This window comes from Pelophylax lessonae (assembly GCF_965119305.1).
Source record: "Pelophylax lessonae genome assembly, chromosome: 1".
In the NCBI taxonomy this organism is placed as follows: domain Eukaryota; kingdom Metazoa; phylum Chordata; class Amphibia; order Anura; family Ranidae; genus Pelophylax; species Pelophylax lessonae.
Window position 1 is genome coordinate 534,473,503 of NC_138768.1, and position 26,122 is coordinate 534,499,624.

Sequence of the window (26,122 nt, forward strand, 5' to 3'; positions counted from 1 at the left end):
TAATTCTTCAAGCAAACTTGTCACATGGTGTAACCCCTGACTACACCTTTAAAAAAGAAAATAGGCACCACAAAGGTACACATGGAACTAGTACCATCAGAATGAGTTTCAAAAACCAGTGTTGCCATCATAAAGTACTCACATTCTTTTAAAACTGTTTTGCAAAAGGTACAATCTTAGCATACTAAACAGGACTGGTACTGATATCTAAAATGTGGCTGTTTGTTAAAAGTTAACAGTTTCAGATAGGCCGAGTAGCTTTTTGACATATTTGCTGTGATCGATAGCCTGGCTATACCTTCTCATACCAGTGTGTGTGTGTGTATGGACTTGGTCTGGGAAGCCAGACACAGATTTATGTTAACTGAATTTGCAACGTCGAGCTGTTTATGAGCTGAACAGTTCATATTTGGCACCTGTTTATGTAAATATTGGCAAGAAAGAGGGATGCTTTAATTGCTTTTGTGGCACACTTCTGTTCTTCTTGTGGTTAATAGAGCATGATACACAAAAAATGCTTCCATTTTCTATTAGTAATGGTGTTTACCACACTGTTGCGCCATGACATATTGAGGACACAGTTTTCTATACAGTTGTGTTTTGTTATATGAGTCCCCAAACTAATTGGAAAATCAAATCCATCTACAGTACCACCTTCTATAGGAGTTTTGTGTTTTGCCTGTAGAAGCAGGTCAATGTTATCCTATGTGTTCATGCACATTAGGACAATTAAAGGCATATTTTAAGATTAACGTTTAGAGGCAGGAAAAAAAAAAAATCCTTCTGGTTTGCATTTCTGATTGGAGTTTTCGGGCAGAAAAAAAGGAACATTCTCCTAAACGAATCTAGACTATGTACAAAAAATGCTCTATATGAGCGTTTTATTTTCTGCCAAGGGAACAGATGTTTTTTTTAAGCCCAGTGTGGATGGAGCCTAAGAAAAGTCAGTCTGGTTGGAGCTTACAGTGGGCTGAGGACCCCTTGTCATCCAACTGACAGCACCTGCACCAGCGATAAAAGCTGAAACTGTTATTAAATTATTAAAACTGAACTCCAGAAAAAAGTTGCTAAAAGCCTAGTTGAGTACTGTGGAATAGAATTTATAATTACATTGAGGCCGTTCTATGATCAAGACTCTCTTTCCAGACAGCACAGCCAGGTCCTGCAACCTCTCTAAACTTCATAGCATTTACTGTAAGAAATACAGCCTGGTCCAAAACTTGTCCCAGTCTGTGTGTGTTGAAGAAAAGAAGGTACAGCAGCAAATTGATGAGCCTACCCCTGGGCTAAGAATGCTTCCTTTCCCTTTCATGGTCATTGGACTGCTGTGCAGGGGATTACAGAAGACCAGTGTGAGCACAGATTCAGGCACTTATACCGATTATATATAAAAACCTTTTTAATTACTTATTTAGAAATACATAAATGTATTTTTTTATATCTTGTCTGCAGCCATCTTTAAAACAAACACTACATGCTATTCCATTAAAATTGCAGTAACATAATTTTTTTTTTTTTACTCCCTAGATATGGATACCAAACAATGTAGTCTTTGGATGTTTCTACCTCTTGTAATGTCTCTATTCACTACAGTCGGCTTATGGATAGTGTAAGTATGACATATTTCTGTTGCCCTTCGTTATCGTTATTCATATAGTGCTGACATTTACCACAATGTACTGTGATCAATTTATTCTGAATACAATTAAAGGGGTTGCTCTGAAAGATTCGGAATCCCATCACATCTACTGACTCCCCCCATAAAATGGGAACAAAAAAATAGGTTCTTTGCAGCTGCAGGGGTGACAGCTGAGCTGTCACGTAATTCATTAGAGCAAAGAACCAAAGACAACATAAATTAGGCTGCACACCACAGACCGTTCAGAATAGTAACCTCATTTATATTAACTAAAAGAATGAACAAATACAAATATAGCCTTCGCTATGCTAAAAATAAAACTTAAAAACCATGAAAGCACAAACCAAATACAAAACATATTATTCAAACTCCTTTACGAATTAAGCCGGCACCAAATGTAATAGATGGAGACATAATGGCATCCACAAACAATCTCACTGATGCCTAGACCAAGTCTAATAAAGTATTATTGTCGATACAAACAAATATACCAAGTTTACCTAACAACGTGATTAATGTGGTTTCAAACCCAAAAGCAAATGTTTATCTAACGAGCAGGGCCCTCCGATTTCTCTTGTTCCAAATTGTATTGTAACTGTACTGTCTGCCTTCATTTTTGTAAAGCGCTCCACAAAGTGTTGGCGCTATATAAATCCTGTATAATCATAATTATATTGCAGCTTACTAATTCTGCTTACCAATGATCAATTCCATATTTTTACCTGGAGGAAAAGGAAATTATATATTTACAGGCTTCTTTACCCACTCACAAGAGAAAAATTAAATTACTACAGGGAGACAATTACCACACTGTATGACAACTTGCAAAATGTGTGCATGGTCTAGGGCAGAGGTTGGTGTTAATAGGGCAGTGGACAGTGTCAATAGGGCAGAGGTTGGTGTCAGTAGAGCAGTGGACGGTGTCAGTGCCCAGGGTCTCAGTTGCCACAATGGCCCCCTCTATGGCATCTCTTTGATTTTGGGGAGAGGGGGTAAAAGGACATGTGCTAGTGGGTGATTTGGAAGGGCAGAGGAGTTGTGTTAGGAGGGGGGATCAGACTTCAAATCTGACTCCCCTTCTAGCGCAAGTCTCCTCCCCTTCTAAATCACCTCTTAGCACATGTCCTTCTACCTCCCTCCCTAAAATCACTCCTGGTAGCATAAAACTGTCTTACCTGCCTATGCGTCCCCTACCTTCTTGGTCACTATGTCCCCCTCCTCTGCAAGGCTCCATTAAAGCTCTTACAGTCAGACCGCAGATCAGTGCAGATGCAGAGCACTGTCTCTTCTCCCCGACTCCTTCTCCTGTGTACATGAAATGTCAGAGCCGAGGAGGAGGTGGCTTCAGTCTGCTCTGCAGTGATTATACAGGCAGCGGCCGGGGAGAGAAATGCCAGCTGTCATAGAAAGATGGAATTGCAGCATTTTGGACCCCAAAAAAGATGCAGGGCAGGTGTGATTGGTGCACGTGCTGGCGCACCCATGTCAGGCAGTTAGTGGGGCCAAGTGCTGGAACTTGTTCTGGCACTCTAGCTCCAGGAGGTGTGGATCAGCTGTATTTTCCCTCTGCAGAAGCCGAGTGCCAGTGGTAGAGGAGGAGAATCCAGCATTCAGCTGCTGCAGGAGGAAAATATAAGTAATCGGTTCTAGTAAATACCACCCCTCCTGTCCAGTGTTGCAAGCAGGCACCACGGGGGCATGGCCGGGGTTGCCATTGAACCTCTGATGCTACGCCCATGGATAGTGGCTTCTCCAGTATTCCAAAACTTGGCAGTGTAAGGGCCTTTCACATGGGCAGACTGATCGGGTCAGCCTGTCAGTTTTTTAGGCTAACCCTCCACTGCTTTCTATGGATTGGCAGATGTAAATGGATATGTGTCCGTTGACTCCCGCCGACATCCAAGCCGATTCTATCTGCTAAAAATAGACAGATGAGGATCCATTCCCCATTCGTCTGGAGGATCGGAGGACAGTTGGATGTAAACAGACATGCGGTCCGTTTGCATGCGACTACCCATAGAGGAAAGTGGACTGTGTCCTGTCTGATGCCACAGGGGAATCTAGATGGAGAGTGAGGGAAGAAAATACCAGGAGAATGAGTGCAGAGGAAGGTTATGTTACAACTGTGTGTGGCTGCCTGTCTTTTCGAACGTACGATGAGCTTCTCACTGCTGAGGATCATGCCTTTATTCAGCCCTTCCACATACTGCCCAGCTAGCCAGGGTCGGCATTTACAGGTACTGATCCCTGTAGTTTCCTCTTGCAGCAGCTGAATGCTAGCGGGAAGCAGAGGAGAAGAAGCAGCCTTATGGCTGCTGCAGGAGGATTGGTACCAGCTGTGTTGCTCCCCTCAATGCCCCCCCCCCCAAGTTTTAGCCCTGGTTCTACACATAACTTAAAATGTATAAATAACACCAATAGGCGAACAGCTTAGGCTAATGTTGGGACCCCATAACGAATCTGTGTAAATACCAGGGGAAATGTGATAGGGGGTGGGTAAGGGAAGGCGAAAGAGGAGAAGACAAAAAGAGTCACCATAAGGCTGGTCATAAGGTTAATAGTTGGAGGCAACAAGTCAACCTATCTCCAGGGGAAGAGAGGAAAAAAAGGGGGGGGGGGCTGTAAAAAGAACAGTATATTGACCTCAGTATAAAGCATACATATTCCAACATAACTAGGTATTATCACAATTACAGCAATATTTGTTTATACAAGTCAGAGGACTGAAAGTCTATCCATAAGGCCCAGCATTTATAGAATTTTGAGTAGGTGTTGGTGCGCCGATACCTCCGCCTCCATAATGTCTTGCACCCTCAGTAGCCAGTCTTTGACTGTGGGGGCCAATTGGGATTCCCAGTGGATTGGGATAAGGCATTTACCAGCATTGAGGAGGTGAGGCATCAGCGAGTGTTTATAAGACCCCACTAACTTCAAAGTATCATGGAATAACATGGGTAAAGGGTCGTCAGCAATCTGACGGCTTGTCACCTTGATAATTAGGTTACAGATTTCGATCCAAAAAGGCTGGATGACAGGGCATTCCTACCACAAGTGTAAGAAAGTATCTTTTTGTCTGCACCCTCTTCAGCTAAGATTAGACATTGGGTTGTCAGAAAGGGTACTTTAACGCACAGTAAATATATAAATATATTTTTTATTATAAAAAAAATAATAAAAATAGTAATGAGTGTATTGAAAAAAATTACCTAAAGTCCAATTCACAATAAACCACATATTACCAAAACGTTAATGCTGCTCTAGATTCTGTCTGCTCTAGTTTTGATACATTTTCCCCAGTGTCCTGACCATTGTTTTGTTTTTGTGAACAAATGTAACCTTCCTCAGACTATAATGAAGGTATATTTAAGCCCATTCTTTTTTTTTTTAATACCGTAGCTTGTTTAACGCAGAGCCCATTAATGCACAACAACACGTGCACTGCACTACACAATGTTCTGGTGTTAATTGGTCCCAACACATCGTTCATTGTTCCTAACACAACTTGTAAGGACAAGAACACCAGTGAAAATAAATAAATGCAACTAGTTGCAGAACAGAGTCTAAGGTAGGCCAAGATGTCACATTCTTTAAATATACAATTTACAAAAAGAAAAGAACTGAGATTTTTAAGGCATCATCAAAATAATTAATCATATCAAACAATTATATTAATTTACTACATTGAAAGCAAGCACCAATCAGTGCACACATCATAGAGGGGTTGATTTAATAAAACTAGAGAGTGCAAAATTTGGTGCAGCTCTGCATATAAACCAATCAGCTTAAATGTTTTTCTTGTCAAAGCTTAACCACTTAAGCCCTGAAAGATTTTACCCCCTTCCTGACCAGGGCCTATTTTGCGATTCGGCACTGCGTGAATTTAACGGACAATTGCGTGTTTGTGCGGCGCTGTACCTAAACGAATTTGACGTCCTTTTTTTCCCACAAACAGAGCTTTCTTTTGGTGGTATTTGATCACCTGTGCGATTTTTTGATCATGCGCTATAAACAAAAAAAGAGCGTACATTTTGAAAAAATAACAATATTTTTCGTATTTTTTTTATATGAAATTCCCCCAAAAAAATGTAAAAATCAAAATGTTTTAACATTTTTGGCCAATTTGTTTTCTGCTACATATGTTTGGTAAAAAAAATCGCAATAAGTGTATTTTGATTGGTTTGCGCAAAAGTTATTGCGTTTACTAACTATGGGAAAGATTTTTGTCATTTTTGTTGTTTCTTTTTTTAACGAGTAATGGCGGCGATCTGCAATTTTCTTTGTGGGACTGCGACACTGCGGCGGACAGATCGGACCCTTGACTGACATTTTTGACACTTTTGGGGGTACCAGTGACATTACTACAGTAATCAGTGCTATATATATGCACTGTTACTGTAAAAATGACACTGGCAGGGAAGGGATTAACTTTATTGGAGAGGGAGGGGTTAAGTGTGTCCCTAGGGGCGTGTTTCTAATTGTGCAGGGATGTGGCTGTGTGTGTAACAGCAGAGATCAACGGTCCTACATAGCAGGACCGTTTGATCTCTGCTGTTACACAGGGGAGAATGACAGACGGCTGTGTTTACATTAGCCGCCTGCCTTTCTCCCTCTGTAACTGACGATCGCTAGTGACCGGCGGACATCGGGTCCACCGGTCACTCGCGCGGAGGTGTCCGTGAACGAGCGGGGGCGGGAGCGCGCCTCCGGCGGCGCGCACTCACCCCCTATTGGCTCACAGGCTAGTGACGTACCGGTAAGTCACTTTGCCTGCACTGGGCTGACGGCCGCAGTATATGTACTTGCGATGGTCGGCAAGTGGTTAATTGACCAAGCTGAAGTTAGAAGCTGATTGGCTACCATGCACAGCAGCACCAGATTTTGCATTCTCAAGGTTTAGTAAGTCAACTCCATTGTGTTCAAACAATCAGATTTTGGCAGATTGTTACAGGTGGGTCCAACACTTTCAATTTCTACAGACTCTTCATAAAGATACAGCATGATAACCAGTGTAGCACTACTCCCTTGGGAGCTGCTGATTACGGGTTCCCTTGGGTTACCATTAGCAACAACATGACAGATTGACATTTTCCCAAGTGTTTTAGCTCAGTCAGGAAACAGTCCAGTATCTTTGGTTTTTGTGTTTTTATTTAGAACTTGGATAGGAGAAGGGAATGAGTGGGATACTCCAGCTTTATACAACTATGCACAATTTGCTGGGACGACTTGAAAATGCTGAGTAACGCTCAGTAATGGTAGTCACGGCTAGTCCGCCGCTTCACTTTGTCACAAGCAGTGATGTAGTATCGAGTAAACTTCCTGAGGTAATCTGTACTGTATTACTGAACAACTTCAGGGCCCTTCCTGGGACCCTCTTTGTTCTCAGTCTTCAGGGTCAACTACACGGCACCCCCTTTTCTAATAAACTTCCCGTGTGAGCTAGCTCCTTGATCCCCTGACTTCCCTGGAGTGGTCCCCTCTCTTAGGCAGACCCTTAGGCAGAACTCCTGGTACTCACGATACTGTTTTTCCCAACAGTCTCTGTCAGCAGCTCCACTTGTCAGCGCTCTGGATCCTCTGCAGCTCAGCTCCACACACTTGGTTCACTAGGCCGACAGCCTAAGACCACCTTCCTCACACCTGCAGGAGGAGAGACCAGCCATCTGCCTCCTCCTGGGACTCTGCTTCCCGCCAAAGATGCCCTGTCACATGCCCCCTCCGGATTTATTGCCAATCCCAGGATACATTGCAGCAATTCCCACCCACTGAGACAGCCATAAACCCTGGTGTGCTACTGGCTAGGTTTCCTCCTCTGTCCAACAATCTCCCTTATTGGATACTAGTGGGGACACTCCCTTAGACCCAGTAAATCACAACTGTAAACATGTAACAGGCAAAACTAACAAATCAAGCTCCCCTGATAAGCAGCAGGAGCAAAAAAAAAATGCTTTTACCTAGCACCTGTCTAGGAGGGTGCTACACAGTTATCAATAATAACAATTACACCTTACAGTAACAGCTAGAAGCCTAAATAGAGACAAAATTCAGGACAACTGCATAGAGTCTATGGCTGGCAACCCACACAGCAGACTGTCCAGGAAAGCATAGGGAGTGCTAAGAAGATCTCCCATTATTCTGTGTATGTGTTAAATAAAAATAAGAAAAAAACAAATGCAGATAATTACATAGTTACCGTATATACTCGAGTATAAGCCAAATTTTTCAGCACATTTTTTATGCTGAAAAAGCCCCCCTCGGCTTATACTCGAGTCACTTACCTGTTCTCCCTGGGGCTGACCGAACGTCAGCAGCGGCCCGCCCGACATGTACACTGCGCATGCGTCACCGCCGCTCGGGAAAACCCGTATGCACTTGGCCATTCTCGGGCAGAGGGCGCATGCGCAAAGATGTGTGGCATTGATCATGTGATCAATATAGTGAAAAATATATTACAAATCCATAAATATAAAGTGACAAAATCACGATGATAAATGGTGACTTCTGTGCAAAGTCTCAAAAACTTCATGCAACCAATAAAGTAAAAATACATCAATTCCATGAATTAAAAGTGACAAAATTTCAGTAATAGTGACTTCTGTGCAAAAAAATCCAAATGTGAACCAACACTAATCCAACCAGTGAGTGCAATGGCCCCTCACCTCAATAAGGATGTTATATACACGCATTCACAAAGGCACTCTCATAATGAAGATTCTTCCACAATATTGGCAGGTCACTATATTTTCACTATATTGGTCACATGAATTTTAAGGACTTTTTTTTCACACATTTATTCCTATTTTCCTTTACTACCTCTGTGTGGATATTTTCTTATCTTAGCATGTTTTGCACATTATCATTGATTGAATCTTTATGTATTCAAGCACTTTATATACATGTTAATGTTGTTATTGTTCCTTGCTTTAGTGCTGATTAGACTTCTTTGTTATCTGGTTGTACCCAAGTTGATCGATCAACTACATTCAGCCTGCCCATTAATGGTTTGAATCTCATGCGGTTCGAACCGTCTATGGCTGGTGTTCTCTCAGAAAACCCTACCCCATCAGATTTCCCTACCTACGTCATTTCCGTTGGTGCGCATGCTCATGCGCAGTAGGACTTGTGCCTCACCTCTTACGATGTTATCAAAATTCCCTACCTATTCTGCGCATGCGCAGTAGGACGTGTGACGCGGCTACAGCTGGTACATGACGAATCCACAGCTGATCTTAACCAGAAATGACGTAGGTAGGGAAATCTGATGGGGTAGGGAAATCTGATAGAATACCGGCCTTACTAAAAATGTGTATTTGGGAACAGATGAAATTAACAACCTAACAAAAGTTCTAACCCTAAACTGTATCTGATTCTTTACACAGACTCACATATTTATGTTTTCTCACTTGTTTCTGAGATACTATTTTCCCAAAATCATTAGTCTGCCTGTCCAGTCCAAGATTCTGATATTGCTGTGCAGTGGTGATGCTGCACCTTTTAAAATAAAATATAAAATAATTATCCATTTTTATCTTGTTGTTCCTACCTTGTCCAAAATGTGATGCTACTAGAAAATCAAAATTGTCCATTCTGCAGCTGAATCGTTGTCACCCTTGGAACAGAGTTGTCCATGCGTACTTCTTCCTTCTATACCTTACCTGAAAGTATGGAGTATATTTAAAAATAATTAAAGTTTTTAAACTTTTTGAAATTACAAAAACAAGTGCAACAACAGAGTTGGTTTAGTTTTTTTGGGTTTGAGACAAAATCATGTGTTTTGGCAATGTCTGAGCAGGGGTAGAGGGGGATTGTGCCATCTTAAGAAAATCCATTACAGAATGATCTGTCAGCCAATACATAGACTTATTTCACAAACCTGGAAAGTGTTATTTTTCAGTAACAATTGTTATTGCCAACAAAATTGTCTCTCTTTGCTGACGTGCTGATGGCTTAATGAATTGAACTTCGTCTCAGAACTTAATTGGAAATGATTGTCCTCTAATGCCACCAAGAGACCATTCTAGAATCACAGGAAACCTTAGTGAGACCACTGACTTCACTGATTTTCTCATAAACCCAGTATGGTAGATTTAGTTATGCAATATATGCTGTTGTTTGGTACTGTACGCCTTTTGATTTAGCACAGCTATAGAGGTGAATATGATAAAGGTTTAATTTATCTGTGTGCAGACATGGACATTGGCAGTCAGAAAATGAACAGGAATACTTCCCTAATACATATCTGCCCTGTGTCCACCCCCACTCTGTCTGAGTGACATCTCCGTTTATCCATGGAGAACTGCCAGTCAAGAAAAAAAGGTCACCTAGTGGCTCGGGAGTTACAGGGCTGGAAACTGTCAGTCATGTAGAATGAGCTGTCTAGCTAATTGAGAAGTATAGAGCACTACATCTTGTTTGTCTGATAGTCCTAAAACCCTCTCTATCGTGAACATATTCTTCTAAAAGTTAAGCTCTAGCAAGAGATCCCCCTGCCTTAAAAGCCGCATTTAATCCCTCATGGTCAGGTGACATGTTGGGTCCCGAGTTTCCTATCTTAAAGACTACAGAGTGGGAGGGTCCTTCATCAGCTTCCCATGTTGCTACCTGGGTGATGTGGGCATTTCCTATTGGCTGTCCAGTGTGTTGGGTCCCAAGTATTCTTTCTTCAAGACTGCAAAGTGGTAGAGTCCTTCATCAGGTGCCCATTTTTCTGTCTGGGTGGACACTTCCTATTGGCTGTCTAGTGGCTGGGGCCTCTGAAGTTCCAGATAACTGCAGTGGTATGATGCAATCATTATGAGAAGATTGATCAACAATGGGCACAGACAGCAGTGATGAATCTCTGGTCTCCAATCCTGTAGGAGGTGCAGCAGTGAAGCACTTGCCATCAGATTTAGGTAAGTAAAACTGCTTTAAAATTCCCTGATGTCTCAAACTGGATTTAAGTTGGCTGGTGAAGAACTAAAATCACTGGTCAACACACCTCTGAGCCAACATCTAATTTCAGGAAGTATATACTTTCCTTGGATGATGCCAGAACAGGGATAGTGTTGGCCTTTGGACAAGAAGTAAATACTGTCAGGGGATATGCAATTATCTGTTTAATAGGCAATAAAAACTTGTAAGTATTACACATTATTTGTCATGCAAAAAAAAAAAAAAAACTTGGCATGCAAAAAAAGCATGTCTTACTCCAAGTCCACTTAAAATTATTGTAAACCCTTTAAACCTCTCACTGAAAATACAAAATGTGGTGGAACATAGTAAGTAAAAAGTAGAAGAATTAATTTTAGGCATATGTTTGGACCCATTTATTCAATTTAAACCATAAAGCTGGGACAACAAAAACAAGTTAGGCCTAGTACGCAGGGACCGAATGTCCGGCGGTATCAGCAGAATCAAAAGTGTCCTAGAGTCAGTCCGACAGAAGCCGGCCAAAGCATGACCCCTACAGGGCCAGTTTTAAGGGGAGGGTGTCCCCTTCAGAACACAATAGGACAGCATGGGAGATCACTGTACTAATGTCAGATTGTTAGTACAGTGGCTCCTCCTGAGCTGTCAGGTTTTTTTCATTCAGCCCTGCTGGGTTAAACTAAAAAAAAAAAAAAAAAAATTAGTAGTGTGTACTGGGCTTTAGGCAGCTGGTCTGAAAGGAATCCTCAAAAAAAGTATCACACACATCTAACTGGTGATAAAGGTGAGGTTCTATAAAGTGTCTAGGAGAGCACAAATAAAGTTACTTGATGCATTGATATAAAACACAAGTTTAAAAGGTATAAACGATTCATGAGCAATAAAAGGGTAACACAGTTAAAATATAACAAAAAAGTAGAACTAAAGGCAAAACTTTTTTTTTTTCATTTTGGATAGCGTAAGGTAGAGTTTTAACACTGTCAGGCTTTTTAGCCATTTAAGGAGATTTCCCTTCACTTCCTGTCTCATGTCCACATCAGTATGTGGAAATCCCCCCAAAGTGAGAGAATTTCAGGTTGTCACCAGAACTAGTGTCCTCATTGGAAGATTTCAACGCTATTCCTGTTCTGATGTCTAAAATTTAGGATTTTTTCCCCTTTATTCTTGGTGATAATGGAAAACAGGACAAATAGAGAGGGTGAATCTCCTTAACCTTAACCCCCTTAGCGGTATCCCAGAGCGTGACTCGGGGTGGATTTTTTATGCTAGGATCGGTATCCTCGAGTCACGCTCGGGGTAGATGTGCAGAGCCTGCAGCGGGGTTCCTTACCTTCTCCTGGCAATCCAGCGATGATCTCCCATTGCTGTGATTGCCAGCCGAGATCCCCACCGCTCGTCTGTCGGTCTGATGACTTCCTGGTTCCGTTCCCTGCAGCAGCAATGCTGCATGGGAGCGGAACTGGGGAGGGAAATTCAAATGTTGCACAAAACACAAACACATAACATTTATATTATATATATATATCTGTATATGTATATATATATATATATATATATACACACATATATATATATATATATATATATATACATACATATATATATATATATATATATATATATATATATATATATATATATACACATATATATATATATACATACATATATATATATATATATATATATATATATATATATATACATATATATATATATATATATATCTATATAATATATAACGCATGAATTATAATCTAATCAATAATATAATTTTATAAAATATATATATATATATTATATATTATATAATAAAATTATATTATTGATTCGATTATAATTCATGCCTTTGTGTTTCAAATTTATCACATCTGGGATGTCTACTAGACTCTTGTTTTGGTCAGGTTTAAGTCAGTAATTACTAAGAATTGTAGGCCTATAATTCATAGCGCCAAATTTCCATGAAAAAAATTGTACCGCTTTTGTACAGAATTCCTGACATAATCATACCGCCAGGGAGGTTAACGGGGGCACAGACAGCAAAAAAACTGACAGTAGTTCTAATCTCTCCCACTCTGATAAAAAAAAAAATGTCATGGAAAACAATAGAAGCCTTACCCTTTGCTTCTGAAATGTACACTTTGATAAAAGATATCAGGAGGTAAAAAAAGTCGCTAAAAAAAAAAAACGTATAAAAAAATCTCAGTGATCTGATTCTAAATACAACTACTATATTGCATAATCATTAAATGAAAATATTTAGATGATTACGGAGCGCATTGATATATGGTTAGAAGATATGAGTGATTGAAATTTCTTTACTGTTGCCTGGAATTCACAGAAACATTCCAATGAGCTACTTGGACAACTGTTAAACTTTGTGCATCTGCTTCATTTCATAGTGCATCAAAGGCAACCCCAGATAAGTCAATGCATGTTTGGTTTACATGATTGATTGAGGTATTTTTTACATTTTGTTCATTTTCTTCTTTACATAGGTACTTCATTGCCATAGAAGATAACAAAATATTTTCTCTAACTTTCGACAAGTAAGTTGCCTCTTTCTCTATTTCTTCTACAAAAATGGTGATGGCTTTTTATATAAAAAGAAATTTTAAAGAAACGTCAGATCTGAGATTTAAAAAATGTTTTTTTTTTCCCAATAAAAGTTTTATTTTATTCAAATTAAATGAACAACAATACAGCGATAATCAACATACATATCGAATACATAGAAAGTAACACTCTTCTTGGTACATAAAATTAGCATAGGTTTCTAGAACTTAATTGAAATGTTAGGGGGGGATCAGGTTCTTGTCAGGAATCTAACAGGGAAACCCCTAGACCAGTGATGGTGAACCTTGGCACCCCAGATGCTTTGGAACTACATTTCCCATGATGTTCAACTACACTGCAGAGTGCATGAGCATATAGTTCCAAATCATCTGGGGTGCCAAGGTTCGCCATCACGGCCCTAGACACTATGCTCTATTGCATGATTGTAAAAGAAACTATAGCAAGCATGTATACCATGAACAAACTATATACCCAGGTTCCCCCCTGCTTCCTATAACTCTTCCTGTTATTCCCCCCCCCCCCCTGTTTTCTTACCTGTAAAACATCTCCAAAGTCACAGGCACATATCTGCCAAGCTCCATTCTATCCTGCTAGTAGAGAAGAAGGGCTCATAAAGTCCACACAGCTGTAATGTGTATGCCAATATACTACCCCCCCCCCCCCAATACAATCCTTGAATAGAAGTTCTGGCAAAACCTAACTAAAGCTAAACCTGCCCTCTGCCACATTCTAACTCTAATCTATCTAACCCTGTAAAGCAAAAATCGCTATACTTACCTATTTTGCAGCTGATCCGGTGTGGTCCCAGCATCAGCTGTCAGCAGCGGCTTCAGTGTGGAGGCGGGTGCAGGAGAGGCAGCCGACAATGGAAGTCCCATAGTAACTCTATGGGTGACGTCACTTACCAGGCATTTCACAGCCTTTGTCAGTCCTCTCCTGCACGCTTCCACCGCTGGAGACAGGACCTGATCGGCTGCAGTATAGGTAAGTGCAGCTATTTTTGCTTTACAGGATTAGGTAGATTAGGTTTAGAATGTGGCACAGAGCAGGTTTAACATTAGGTTTTGCCTGAACACTTCTCCTGTAGGCAAGAGGACTAAAGAAGGAATGGCCATGACTACCAATGCAGGTGAAGATTTTGGCTAATGCTGGGCGTCATTCAACCTGGAAGCCCAGTGGTGGTTGGTATTCACATAGGGACGTAGTATGTCATAGCAAAAAAAAGGGATGAGCTGAGCAGCGAAATCTGCCATTCCTATATTTGCATGCCTAAAGGGGGGTGGGGGGTGGGGGGTCAGTGGAAGAAATTACTTAAGCTAGAGTTGGTCTTTAAACCCCAATTCTCTTTTCCACTCTCCTGCCCCTTGCAGCTTCATTTAAATGTAAGTTTACCTGCAATGAGAGAAATATGGATGCTGCCCTTAATGACCTCTCATTTTTATTAAATGTTAGTTGCTTGCCTGTAACACTAACCATCTTGCTTTAATATTTTTAACCGCTGACCCAGAACAAATATTCCATCGAGAACATCTAACTTTTCTGACTTAACCGATCTGCATGCTTGCACTAGGTCAGTGACTCAGAAAGTGTTAAAGCAACCAAAACAAAAAAATGTCACTGCAGAAGAAGCAGATAAATACCATCCCACTGTCTATGTCACTTTGATGAAAAGGAATTGCCACTTGACGCCTCTTCAAAAACGGACACTTCAAAAACCAAGCCTATTGTATCCTGTAATGATGTATGGGGCGCCAGGAGAAACCACAGTGGGGAACCATCTCTGAAAATAGCAGTCAAAGGCAGCAGTGTCTTAGTCCCCCTTTGCAGATTTATAGCATTCAAAGCTGTAGGCACAAGAGTACCTATGCAAAGGAGTACCTAGGCACATTCATGTACCAGGAATTGCACTGCTATTTTTCTAGAGGAACTCCAGACCATGTACATTTTATCAGAGCACTGCTTAGGCACACTTAACACTTCTACAGTTTGACTATAACATTGCAAATCTTTACAATTTGGGGTTGATTTACTAAAGGTACATTGTTCACTTTTCAAGGGAATCTTCACTTGCAAGAGAATTTGTGGTGAAAATTCACTTTGCAAATAATACCCAATCAAGTGCAAGGGAAAAAAAACAGTTTTTGCTTACAGATGATTGGATAATGGAGGTTGGCAGAGTCTCACTTTATTTATTAAGCTAGGAGAAAATGTCCTCGCAAAGTGAACAGCTCATTTGCCACTAATCAATCAACCCCTTTGCATCCAATTCTGCTTTAAAGCAAGCGAGACAGCATACCAGCTAATAAAATAGCAATTTTAGGGGGAAGTCAGTGATGAAGAACATGATTGTGACACAAATATTTGTTATCATGATGAAAGGATATGATTTACATTACTTTTCTAATCTGTTCCTTAGAAGACCTGATGGACCCAGAAGACCTCCCTATATAAGGTAAGCATCTAGGCTTTTGAGACAAGTGAGAAGAGATGTACTATGCAAAGGAAATGTACTAACCAGCTCTTTGTTTATCCAGTGTTGCTGGTGATGCACCTCCTGCAAGCTGCGTGTTTAGTCAAGTTATGAACATGGCCGCTTTTTTAGGTAGGCATGCATGAAATAAAGTTGCCTTTTTTTGGTTCATTTGAAAGAAATTTGACTAGATGTGAATGTGTTTTTTACAAGGCACAAGTACCAAAACAAATTAAATACCAACACAAAAGAAAAGAGATAGTTATTTTATTACCTGTATCATTTTATCATTTTTGTATCATTGTAACATTGTATCATTTTTTTAAATGTAATTATTGATTTGATCAATAGCATAAACATGTTTATGATCAGCAGTTTAGTAACCCATAGCATCCCGTTAGATTTGTTTTTACTGAAGTCAAGTCAATAACTAAGGAATTCTGTGGGCTATTGTAATTTTCACTTTACATTTTCGAAAAAAGAGGTTGTTTTTCCATGAATTCATTCTCTGGTTTCATTACAACCAGCACACTGCATAGTACATAATGGATATCCAATGACCACAGCTGGCTATTTACTGAATTCAATGGCTTATGATTACACCATATAAATCCACATTGTACTGAAAGCAGGCTAGGAAAGTAAGTCCAGATGTCTCCAAAATGTGGTTGGTATGCAGGAAGGCAGGAATGTGCACATCATGCTTTTCCATTGATATTGATAGGATGCATTTAAGAAATAGCTGTAGTTACTGAGCAGCCACCACGCAGTAATCATAATGCAGGACAATTAAACTGAAAGCTGTGGCATGAACTAAGTATGAGAAAACTCAAAGCCACATTTGGTTCAGCAGTACAACTATTAAACTGAATTCCATCTTATATACATGAGTTCCATCCGATAGCACTCCGTAATTGCTCACAGAAGCCTTCGAGTGATACGTTTAACAAAATAAAGCAGCAATTGCAAACTCCTACATGCATGACCTTTGTGTCAATGACCAACAGAATTTCACTCTAGGTATTTAATGAGTTATAAAAACAGTTCAACCGAAATTGAAAAGTGCAAAAAAACATTTTTTTCATTCTACAACGGATGTTATTTCACATTTACTGACCTAAGAATCACTGGTGATGGATATGAATTCTTTGTCACAGTTGATAAAGTCAGTATGTAAATAACTATTTTTTCATGACCTGAAGAAAATATATTCAAAATTAAGCCCTTGTAATATATAGATCTTACAACAATTAACAGAGAGCATCACATTAGTTGACAGACAGCATGAGGGAACACTTTTTAATGGTGTTAAGTTAGTACTTGTCCAAGGCATGGCCATCCATTACTTGACAGGCGCCATAACTAATCCATCCAGTACTGATAAATTGCACACATAGAAGAACACAATCAATATGCAGTGCTGTAGTTAGGAATACTCTTTAGAATTATTTTTATAGGTATTATAGCCATTGAAATGAAGGAATTTAAATGACTAAACATTCCTGTTTTTTTTTAGTAAAGAATGTTACAGTTCATCATTTTTAGCGGTGATGACAGTTGTTACTATTAATATTGCTTTTTACATTGTTTTTGTCTCATTGATGAAGCCTTGCACTAACAGAATTCTTTTGGTTTTAGCCTTAATTATTGCTGTCCTGCGTTTCATACAATTGAAGCCAAAGACCATCAGCCCCTGGCTTAGTATCAGCGGACTTGTGGCCTTATGTTTGACATCATTTGGAATGACGTTGTTGGGTAACTTTCAGGTAATTGGTTATTTATTTTCCAGGCCATGTTTCTTTTAACCCTACTAGTTTTCCTGAAGGCCCTGTTCACACCTGAGCGTATTTCAGCTCGTAAAATGCTCATCTCTGAAGTCTCGAAATGCCCAACAAGCAAAATCCCATTCATTTAAATGTCCCCTGTTCACATCTAAGCATTTTGTCTCCAGAAGAAAAACACCTGAAGCTCAAAAAAGTACATGAGCTTCTTTTTTGGCTGATTACAAGCGTTTTTGTTTGATGTCAATGCCTTCCTCCAAACACCTGCAAAAAACGCCTGTAAAAAGCCCGAAAAAAACGTCTGTAAAAAGCCCAAACAAAACTCCTGTAAAAAGCCAAAAATAAAACGCCTGTAAAAAGCCCAGAAAAATGCCTGAAAACAATATACCCAGTTGTGAATGGAGCCTTAATAAATAAACTGTTATACTACTTGTACTTATGATTTAACGTTAACTTTAAAATACAGTATATTTAAAGCCTAAAGGTTTTTTTTTATATTTGATAGAGTAGGGGAAGGTTGAAACTGCTGTCATTTTTTGTTTGCCTTCTGTGTCATTAGGAAAATTTCCATTCACTTCCTGTCCCCTAGACCTTACAGAAAGTGAATGCATATCTTTCCGATGTGAGCAAAATCCCCCCTGTCAGACAGTTGTCATAAAAACAAGTGTGCCCATTGGAAGATTTCTGCCTCTGTTCTGATGGTAACCCAAATTTCTGGTTTTGCATTGGTTACATTGGTGGTCAGTGGAATTGACCAAGAGAGTAAATCTTTGGACGGGGATACAGATAGAACTAAAAACCAGATGGTGGTTATAACCTCTCTTTACAAATATAAAAAGTTTTGCCTTAACTTAAACTCATTGTTTTTAAAGCAGTTAATCTAACTGTCCCCAAAATCCACTGCAGGTCAAGCTTCCTGGTGCATGAATTTTAAATGACAGTGATTGATTCACCACCCCCAATGTTTGGTGAAAGATACATTCACTACCTTTTGAACAGACAAATGATATAGAATATCAGCGCTCGACCCTAACAACTAGCAGCTGAACACTAAACAGGCACAGAAACAAAACCTGGATAGCAAATCAAAATAGGTAAAACAGTGCAGCGCTCTAAAACTATACTAAACAGCAATCAGATCAAATCACAATAAAAAGTCAATCTTCAAGACAGTCAGATGAAAGATCGGGTATAGAGATCAAATGAGAGGTATCGGAGTTAAAGTCCTTAATATGGTGCAAAGAATCCCAATGAATTCCAGAGGAGCCAGGTGCAGATAGTAGAAAAAACACACACTCCCTCCACCTTCCAGAGTGGCCTCTCACCTCAGTATGGTATTAAAAGGGCATTGCAAACATGTATACAGATCACAGACTCCGACCTCTTGATAATCCTTCCAGTGGTTAGTGGTGGAAACCCATCGGCAGTAAGCATAAACCTACACCGCTTTATACTGCACACTCCTGTATGTCTCTCCGATGGCAGGGTAATATAAGGAAAGAAATGCCAGGATAGTGTAATACTGACTTTAATACAGACTTAAAACATAACAAGATGGCCTCTTACTTGATTAAGATAAAATCGGGCATGAAACAGCAAAAGGACCGGGACAGCGGGGCTCGCTCGGTGTCACTCGGTCTCCTCCGTGTCAGCGGGTGACGTCAGACGCTCAATTCCTCCTCCCTCCCCACGCGTATCGCCTCCGTGGGTGGAGGCTTCGTCATCGCTGACAGCATGAAACAGCAAAAGGACCGGGACAGCGGGGCTCGCTCGGTATCACTCGGTCTCCTCCGTGTCAGCGGGTGACGTCAGACGCTCAATTCCTCCTCCCTCCCCACGCGTATCGCCTCCGTGGGTGGAGGCTTCGTCATCGCTGACGAAGCCTCCACCCACGGAGGCGATACGCGTGCGGAAGGAGGAGGAATTGAGCGTCTGACGTCACCCGCTGACACGGAGGAGACCGAGTGACACCGAGCGAGCCCCGCTGTCCCGGTCCTTTTGCTGTTTCATGCCCGATTTTATCTTAATCAAGTAAGAGGCCATCTTGTTATGTTTTAAGTCTGTATTAAAGTCAGTATTACACTATCCTGGCATTTCTTTCCTTATATTACCCTGCCATCGGAGAGACATACAGGAGTGTGCAGTATAAAGCGGTGTAGGTTTATGCTTACTGCCGATGGGTTTCCACCACTAACCACTGGAAGGATTATCAAGAGGTCGGAGTCTGTGATCTGTATACATGTTTGCAATGCCCTTTTAATACCATACTGAGGTGAGAGGCCACTCTGGAAGGTGGAGGGAGTGTGTGTTTTTTCTACTATCTGCACCTGGCTCCTCTGGAATTCATTGGGATTCTTTGCACCATATTAAGGACTTTAACTCCGATACCTCTCATTTGATCTCTATACCCGATCTTTCATCTGACTGTCTTGAAGATTGACTTTTTATTGTGATTTGATCTGATTGCTGTTTAGTATAGTTTTAGAGCGCTGCACTGTTTTACCTATTTTTACCTTTTGAACAGGCCCTAAGTAAATATATATTAACATCATCACTTGCACGGTCAGCAGGACATTTCCGGACAGAGGCTCCCTTTTGATTGTCTGTGCAGCTTTCTTTTTACTCAACATGTATTGTGTGTGTGTGTGTGTGTGTGTGTGTGTGTCAATATATATATATATATATATATATACACACAGTATCTCTCAAAAGTAAGTACACCCCTTACATTTTTGTAAATATTTTATATCTTTTCATGTGAGAACACTGAAGAAATGACACTTTGCTACAATGTAAAGTAGTGAGTGTACAGCTTATATAACAGTATACATTTGCTGTCCCCTAAAATACCTCAACACGCAGCCATTAATGTCTAAACTGCTGGCAACAAAAGTGAGTACACTCCTAAGTGAAAATTTCCAAATTGGGCCCAATTAGCCACTTTACCTCTCCAGTGTCATGTGAATCGTTAGTGTTACAAGATCTCAGGTGTGAATGGGGAGCAGATGTGTTAGATTTGGTGTTATCACTCTCACTCCCTCATACTGGTCAGTGGAAGTTCAACATGGCACCTCATGGCAAAGAACTCTGTGGGGATCTGAAAAAAAGAATTGTTGCTCTACATAAAGATGGCCTAGGCTATAAGAAGAATGCCAAAAACCTGAAACTGAGCTGCAGCACGGTGGCCAGGACCATACAGCGGTTTAACAGGACAGGTTCCACTCAGAACAGGCCTTGCCATGGTCCACCAAAGAAGTTGAGTGCACGTGCTTACCATCATATCCAGAGATTGTCTTTGGAAATAAACGTATGAGTGCTGCCAGCATTGCTGCAGAGGTTGAAGGGGTAGGGGTCAGCCTGTCAGTGCTCAGACTATACGTGGCACACTGCATCAAATTGGTCTGCATGGCTGTTGTCCCAGAAGAAAGCCTCTTCAAAAGATGATGCACAAGAATGCCCCCATATAGTTTGCTGAAGACAAGCAGACTAACGACATGGATTACTAGAACCATGTCCTGTGGTCTGATGAGACCAAAATAAATGTATTTGGTTCAGATGGTGTAAAGCGTGTGTGCAACCAGGTGAGGAGTACAAACACAAGTGTGTCCTGCCTACGGTCAAGCATGGTGGTAGGAGTGTCATGGTCTGGGGCTGCATGAGTGCTGCAGGCACTGGGGAGCTACAGTTCATTGGAGGACCCATGAATGGCAACATGTACTGTGACATACTGAAGCAGGGCATGATCCCTTCCCTTCAGAGACTGGGCCGCAGGGCAGTATTCCAACATGATAACGACCCCAAACACCCAAACCTACAAGACAACCACTGCCTTGCTAAAGAAGCTGAGGGTAAACGTGATTGACTGTCCAAGCATGTCTCTAGACATAAACCCTATTGAGCATCTGTGAGGCATCCTGCTTAAATGGAAGGTGGAGGAGTGCAAGGTCTCTAACATCCACCAGCTCTGTGATGATGTCATGGAGGAGTGGAAAAGGACTCTAGTGGCAACCTGTGAAGCTCTGGTGAACTCCATGCCCATGAGGGTTAAGCTAGTGCTGGAAAATTATGGTGTCCACACAAAATATTGACACTTTTGGCCCAATTTTGACATTTTCACTTAGGGGTGTACTCACTTTTGTTGCCAGCTGTTTAGACATTAATGGCTGTGTGTTGAGTTATTTTAAGGGGACAGCAAATTTACACTGTTATACAAGCTGTACACTCACTACTTCACATTGTAGCAACGTGTCATTTCTTCAGTGTTGTCACATGAAAAGATATAATAATAAAATATTTACAAAAATGTGAGGGGTATACTCACTTTTGTGAGATACTGTGTATGTATATATATATATACATACATATACACTCACCAGCCACTATATTAGGTACACCTGTTCACCTATTAATCAGCCAATCACATGGCAGCAACTCAATGCATTTAGGCATCTAGATGTGCTGAAGATAACTTGCTGAAGTTCAAACCGACCGAATGGGGAAGAAAGGGGATTTAGGTGACTTTGAACATGGCATGGTTGTTGGTGCCAGATGGGCTGGTCTGAATATTTAAAAAACTGCTGATCTACTACGATTTTCACACTCAACCATCTCTAGGGTTTACAGAGAATGGTCCAAAAAAGAGAACATATCCAGTAAGTGGCAGTTGTGTGGATAAAAATGCCTTGTTGAATTCAGAGGTCAGAGGAAAATGGGCAGACTAGTTTGAAATGATAAAAAGGCAACAGCAATTCAAATAACCACTTGTTACAACCATGGAATGCAAAATACTATCTCTGAACATACAACACATCGAACTTTGAAGCAGATGAGCTACAGCAGCAGAAGACCACACCGGGTGCCCCTCCTGTCAGCTAAGAAAAGGAAACTGAGGCTACAATTCCCACAGGCTCATCAAAATTGGACAATAGAAGATTGAAAAAACGTTTCCTGGCCAGATGAGTCTCAATTTCAGCTGTGACATTTAGATGGTAGGGTTAGAAGAATTTGGTGTAAACTACATGAATGCATGAATCCATCCTGCCTTGTATTAATGGTTCAGGCTGGTAGTGGTGTAATGATGTGGGAGATATTTTCTTACCACATTTGGGCCCCTTAGAACCAATTAAGCGTTGTTTAAACGCCACGGCCTACCTGAGTATTGTTGCTGACCATGTCTATCCCTTTATAACTACAGTGTACCCATCTTCTGATGACTCCTTCCAGCAGGATAATGTACCATGTCACAAAGCTCAAATCATCTCACCATTGGTTTCTTGAACATGACAATGAGGTCACTGTACTCCAATGGCCTCCACAGTCACCAGATCTCAATCCAATAGAGCACCTTTGGGATGTGATGGAATGGAAGATTAGAATCATAGAATCTGCAGCAACTACATGATACTATTATGTCAATATGGACCAAAATCTCTGAGGAATGTTTCCAACACCTTGTTGAATCTATGCCACAAAGAATTAAGGCAGTTCTGGAGGCAAAAAAGGGGTCCAGCCCAGGACTAGCAAGAAGTACCTAATAAAGTGGCTGGTGAGTGTGTGTGTGTGTGTGTATATATATATATATATATATATATATATATATATATATATATTATATTTTAAACCCAAAAGCAAATATTTATTATATTGCAGCTTACCGATGCTCAGTAGTCATAGCTGCATTTGTTTTCCTTTTATAGGCTTTATTTCTTTTATTTTTAACGTGATGATCTCACCAGTAAATCTGTTGTTTTTCAACAAAACAGGCTCTCCAGCAGATATAACAGTTTGGGGGGTTGAGACAAATTATTTATCACTGACAAGGGTGCTTGCAATGACTTCTTTTTATTTATTTATGTAAAGCCTTTATCCCAAGAGAAAAAAACTGTTGCTGTAACTGCTTACAAGGTATGAACTGGAGTTTGGTATCAATTTGTTGGTATCTAAATCTGCTAGTGTATCTAACACTTCACTTCCCGCCCCCTCTCCCCCAGATTAACAATGCTGCTGACCAAAGGTTTCTCTGGTGTGTTACCTTTTGCCAGATCACCCGGTGAAGAGGAAAAAAAAGCCTAAAAAAATAAAACAAATACAACATTTAATAATGGCCAAGCTGCACTATATTACATTTGTGGTTTGGGGTTTAATAATGCTTTAAAAATAAGGAATTATTTGCAACTGCAATGTTTTTACCAAACCACGGAACTGGAAATGTACCACCTGTAACCCCCAACAATGCATAACTTTTACAGTATGTAACCTAAGGACTGTAACATTTTTAAAAAGTTAACATTTTCTGGAGAGAAGAATTGATGACTCACTGAGTACTATTTTCATAAAACAAAATTCTTTTATGCCATTGTTAGGTATTTGTGAATAGTCTTCTTTGGAAGACATTGGCCCTTTAATCATGTAAAAGAAATTGCATTTAATAGCATGTCCATCTGTTTTTCTTCTATCAGTTGAAGAGCAACGAACTTATACATAATGTTGGCACTTCCATGACCTTTGGATTTGGCACAATAGCCTGCTGGATTCAGTCCATCCTAACCTTTAAAATAAACATTAAGAATGAAGGAAAAATAACTGGAATCCCTAGAGTTATATTATCAGCCACAATAACACTCTGTGTTATCATCTGTATCCTTTTTATTCATGTGGAAAATGTATTGTGTGTGTCAGTATAGAACATCCATTAATGTTATTCTGAGTAACAGCAAGCCTGAAAGTTCCCCGGTTCAGTATAAATCTTCTTGAAGCAGAAAGCATGCCCTCAACTAATGCCATATATCAATTTCAAGGGTGGATTTAAAGCAGGGGGCTTTGTCACCCCCATGGAATGCTCATCTGTCTAGGTTTAATGACCTGAAAACAAGGTCCCAGTAAGCAACCATCTGACTACGCTACGAGGAAACTGATCTCTTGGTCTTTGCTTGCTGTCCTTATAGGAGAAGAAGGTTTGGTTTTGTCCCAGTGGTGAAGCAAAAAGGTCAACTTCAATCCACTTAATCCATGGTAAAAAAGGGAGAAATGGGGGTTTATAAAATTGAATAATGTAAACACTTAGGTACCTGTGATGACCACTGACATAATCATTTTAATTTAAAAAAAAAAATCTACACAGGAAATTTTAATCTCTTACAACTAAGAAATTTAACCAGTTTTGAAGACTAAGGTCATTAGGCTGGAGCTATACTAAGAGATTTTAGTAGCTCAGTCATGCTATTAAAACCATTAGAGATTAATATCTATGAGTTGCCTTTGATTTCTAAACAGGTGGAACAAAAGGCTCCCTATGGAGTACACCACTCTAGTAGTATGCAAAAGAATCTTGCACCGATCAGCTGCATATGATTGTGCAAGAATGATTGCTACTAAATGCTTCTACAAGTTACATTTGTAGCATACTCCACAGGGAGCCATTTGTTCCATTGGTTTAGTAATCAGTTGCAAATGCTGGCTACTAGCACCTCATTTTCCTTAGGCTTCTTTCACACGGCCGCTCCGCTGCGGGACTTTTTTTTTTTTTTTTTCACGGAGCGGATGACATTTGTGTCATCCGCTCCGTGTGTCCGCATATCATCCCATCCGTTTGCGGATGATATGCGGACCTAATGTAAGTCTATGGCATTGCGGATGTCAGCGGATGACACCACTGACATCCGATTTTCCTTCCTTTCCGTTTTTTGAACAGATGAAAAAATAGGGTTCTGTTCCGTTCCAAAAAACGGAACAGAACTGAAAGGAAGAAAATCGGATGTCAGCGGATGGTATTCCGCTGACATCCGCAGTGCCATTGACTTACATTATGTCCGCAAATCGTCCGCAAAAAAATAGGATGATTTGCGGCCACACGGAGCGGCCGTGTGAAAGGACCCTTAGGCTCCTTTCACACACTCCGTCCGTTGGACGGAGTCCGTTTTTCTCAGCGGGGGATCGAGCCGCCGATCCCCCGCTGAGCAGGAGGATGACAGCTGTGTCTCCGCGCTGTGTGCGGAGACACAGCTGTCAGTTCCCCATGTATCTCTATGGGGGAAATTGGATGGGAGCGGACCGTTTGTCCGTTCTCATCCGATGCCATCCCATCCGATCCGCTGGGCGGATGGAAAATAGGGTTTCCATCCATCCAGATTTGACGGATCGGGTCGGATGTCAGCGGACATGTCTCTGCTGACATCCGATGCCCCATAGGAATGCATAGGGGGACCGTTCAGATCCGCCAAAAAAACGGACAGGCGGATCTGAACGGTCCGCCTGTGTGAAAGGGGCCTTAGGGACACATCAGGGTCAAATGCTCTTTATAGCAATTACCCAACTCAAAGGCTGTGTTCGGTATTCTAGCATTCACTCCCTGCAGGTTCTTCATCACAAGAGAACAGGAATTGAAATAATTTACTTATATACAGCATACAGGCCCGGACTGGGACAAAAAATAGGCCCGGGCATTTTGGACTGAGCAGCCCGCGAGGGGGGGGGCGGTACCTTTTTTAGTTTAATCTTCAATTTAGATCAGAGCTGCCATATGATGCTGTTTTTTTTGTATTACTTTAAATCCTGTTTTGATGGTTGAGTCCTAAAAATAGTATGAAGCAGCACAAGATGAGGGTTACTCTATTCAAGGGGTAGACAACCTTTTTGGGCACAGTGTGCCGAAAAATGTTTTCAAAGAAATTGGGAGTGCCAGATACATAAAAAACAACTGTCAGCTTCATATAAAGGAACTGCTGTAAACCGCTTGAATAATAGTAAGAA

At 40.7% G+C, this 26,122-nt stretch overlaps 1 protein-coding gene across 2 annotated transcripts in view; it reads left to right on the forward strand.

Annotated features, from left to right (window-relative positions):
• The window catches only part of TMEM150C (transmembrane protein 150C), a 370,732-nt gene that overhangs the window by 337,045 nt on the left and 7,565 nt on the right, over nt 1-26,122 (forward strand). For both annotated transcript variants that reach the window (XR_014225911.1, XM_082272324.1), the window contains exons 4-9: nt 1,528-1,609; nt 13,045-13,095; nt 15,540-15,575; nt 15,658-15,725; nt 17,232-17,359; nt 23,833-24,010. Coding sequence is in view for 1 of the 2 variants with exons in the window: in XM_082272324.1 (XP_082128450.1) it covers nt 1,530-1,609; nt 13,045-13,095; nt 15,540-15,575; nt 15,658-15,725; nt 17,232-17,359; nt 23,833-24,010 (541 nt within the window). In the remaining variant the exon portion in view is untranslated. The remainder of the gene's footprint in view (nt 1-1,527; nt 1,610-13,044; nt 13,096-15,539; nt 15,576-15,657; nt 15,726-17,231; nt 17,360-23,832; nt 24,011-26,122) is intronic.